The sequence below is a fragment of the Protobothrops mucrosquamatus genome, unplaced genomic scaffold (assembly GCF_001527695.2).
Source record: "Protobothrops mucrosquamatus isolate PMUCROS unplaced genomic scaffold, P.Mucros_1.0 scaffold_43, whole genome shotgun sequence".
Taxonomy (NCBI): Eukaryota; Metazoa; Chordata; class Lepidosauria; order Squamata; family Viperidae; genus Protobothrops; species Protobothrops mucrosquamatus.
The window spans coordinates 39,807-42,890 of NW_015386119.1; the positions used below are offsets into that span (position 1 = coordinate 39,807).

The window sequence follows — 3,084 nt, forward strand, 5'->3', positions numbered from 1 at the left end:
CTTCTTCTTCTTCTTCTTCTTCTTCTTCTTCTTCTTCTTCTTCTTCTTCTTCTTCTTCTTCTTCTTCTTCTTCTTCTTCTTCTTCTTCTTCTTCTTCTTCTTCTTCTTCTTCTTCTTATTATTATTATTATTATTATTATTATTATTATTATTATTATTATTATTATTATTATTATTATTATTATTATTATTATTTAAAGCTGTCAGAAATTGAGGACTACCTGCATTGTGGACAAAGAGCCCTTTAAATGGAGGGAAGGGTTAATTTTGGATGCTTAAATGATAATGGGTAGTTTCTGATCTTGGTTTGAATTGTCTCCAGGTGCTTGCAATAAACCTTTTGTGAATCTCCTTATCTTAATCAGCAGACTTTACACCTGTCTGACATTTCCTAAATGATACCTTTTGTTCTTACCCAACTTGGTGGTTAATCAAGCAGATTTTTTTGCCATTTTAAATTTGGGCTCAGACATTTTACTCCAGGGGGGTCTTCAAACTTGGCCCTTTTATGACTGGTGGACTTCAGCTCCCAGAATTCCTCAGCCAGGCACGTGTGCCTGGCTGAGGAATTCTGGGAGTTGAAGTCCACCAGTCATAAAAGGGCCAAGTTTGAAGATCCCTGTTTTACTCTATGGATTAATAACTATAACCTTTGTTTTTATAGGGGAAGCCAACTACGCTACTGTGGATGGGTATAGCTTAATTCATCCTCACTAGCCCAGAGATGGTAAGTTTTGTCATTTAGAAAAGGAACTTAAAAGTGCCGGTCTAATTAAGCATATTATTGGAATAGAATAATACAGAATATCTCTGTGTTTATACAACATCTTAAGGCAGTGTCTTCCAATCTTGGCAACTTTTAAGATGGGTAGACTTCAATTCCCAGAATTCCCCAGCCATCCAAAACAGAATAACAGAATCAGAAGGGACCTTTGAGGTCTTCTAGTCCAATCCCCTGCTTATCCAGGAAACTCGATGCCAGTTCAGACAAATGGTTGTCCAATCTCCTCTTAAAACCCTCCAAAGTTTTTCATGCTGGCTGAGGAATTCTGGGAGCTGAAGTCCACGCGTCTTCAAAATTGCCAAGATTGAAATGGGTTAAGTCGTGGTTTAGCTGACATAAGTTATACTTTGGCTATTCTTAAGTGCGAATAAACAAGATTGGCTGATTGTACACTAGTCCCTCAGTCATAAACCATAGCTTACCAAGAGTCTTGCTAGATTAATGCAAGAAGGTAAGTCATAAACTAACATATCGTATTAATCTCCCCAGATCAAGGTTTGCTCGATCTGGGCTTTCCTTATTGCAGGGATAGGCAGCCTTGGCTCTTTTATGATTTGTGGACTTCAACTCCCAGAATTCCTGAGCCAGCATGAGGGAAACTTTGGCCCCTTCATGACTCGTGGACTTCAACTCCCAGAATTCCTGAGCCAGCATGGGGAANTTTGAATCAGCAAATCACAGTTAAACAGATCATGGCTTAGAGGCAGTCCTCGACTTATAACAGTTGATATGGTGACCGTTCCAAGTTACAACGGCACTGAAAAAAATGACTTATGACCGTTTTTCACCCTTACGACCGTTGCAGCCTCTCTGTGGTCACGTGATCAAAACTCAGATGCTTGGCAACTGACTCATATTTATGACGGTCACAGTGTCCCAGGATCACGTGATCCCCTTTTGCGACCTTCTGACAAGCAAAGTCAAAGATTCACTTAACAACCACGTTACTAACTTAACAACTGCAGTGATTCACTTAACAACTGAGGGAAGAAAAGTTGTCAAAAGGAGCAAAATTAAAAACTGCCTCGCTTAGCAACATAAATTTTGGGCTCGCTCGTGAGCTGAGGATTATCCGTAGATGGATCCAGTCTGCATTTTTCCCCCCTCATTCTTTGATCTTTTTCTTCCCTCCAGATCTCGGAATCTTTCCTTCGACGATACCTCTATGAGGAAAATGAAATAGCAGCCATTTTAAAAGCTGTCTCAATCCCCTTCCCCAAATGGAGTTTTGCTGATTTTGGGGGGGGGGTGCATTAATTATTCTTTAAAACAAGCCAAAGAGAACATTTTGGAAAGGTGGAGGATGCTTCCACAGCAGAAAAGTACTGAGACGACGCTAATTTTCTGGCAGATAACACCCATTATTTCTGTTGTTTTATTCCTTTGAAAGAAGGGCAAAAGCCCCTGCAGGGATGTTCGCAGGATGTGGTCGAAAAAGTCAAGATGGCAGCTGTAGCATCCACTGCATCCTTAGATCCACAAGTTTACCCTTTTTTGACCACATCTTTGGACCCCTGCCTTTTTTATTCGTAGGGGTGTGTAACATCTAAAGAATTAAACCTATGTCTGAATGACCTTGAAAGTGGGTTTCTTGGGAGACATTGTAGTTTCTACCTGACCTACCTCACAGGGTGGTTGTGAGGATGGATCAAGACAATCCCACGATATTAGCCTTAATTCTTGGATCTTACTTAATTATGTTAGTTAGAGAGTGGTGGGAAAGCTTCTAGAGTTTTGATTGCCTTCCCCTTTTTTTTTTAGTTTGCCCAAAATCCGGTGAAATCTAGAGCAAATGGACTCTTCCTGATTTGTTAAGCACTAAGAATTAAATACTTATTTGTCTGCAAATGACTTGGGAATCAATATGTGGGAGAAGCAGCCATTTGTCCGAAATGGTATAGGGTTTCCTGCCTGAGCAGGGGGTTGGGCTAGATGACCTCCAAGGTCCCTTCCAACTTTACTACTACTACTACTACTACTACTACTACTACTACTACTACTACTACTACTACTACTACTACTACTACTACTACTATTATTATTATTATTATTATTATTATTATTATTATTATTATTATTATTTCTTCTCCTGGACTTTCGAATTGTGATGGTGCCTGAGAAGCTCCCCTTTTAGTGAAAAGCAAGGCTCTAGTCCCTCCTGATTCAAAGGGACAGAAAATGTGTGGTAGCTGTAGTACTCATTCATGGAAGCTTCTGGAATCCAAAGCAGACTGTGGTGGGATTTCTGTCTTTTTTTTTTCTTTCCTGTCATCAATATTTTTAATCCTACCTTATTTCTA

The 3,084-nt window shown here is 39.6% G+C and overlaps 1 protein-coding gene across 1 annotated transcript in view; it reads left to right on the forward strand.

The window, feature by feature from the left end:
• The window catches only part of LOC107283037 (proline-serine-threonine phosphatase-interacting protein 2), a gene marked incomplete at its 5' end in the record, with an annotated part of 28,981 nt that extends 26,349 nt beyond the window's left edge, over positions 1–2,632 (forward strand). The window contains 2 exons of the mRNA XM_015810885.2: positions 665–727; positions 1,919–2,632. Of these exons, the coding sequence (XP_015666371.1) occupies positions 665–717 (53 nt within the window). The remainder of the gene's footprint in view (positions 1–664; positions 728–1,918) is intronic.
• Positions 2,633–3,084: the final 452 nt, after the last annotated feature.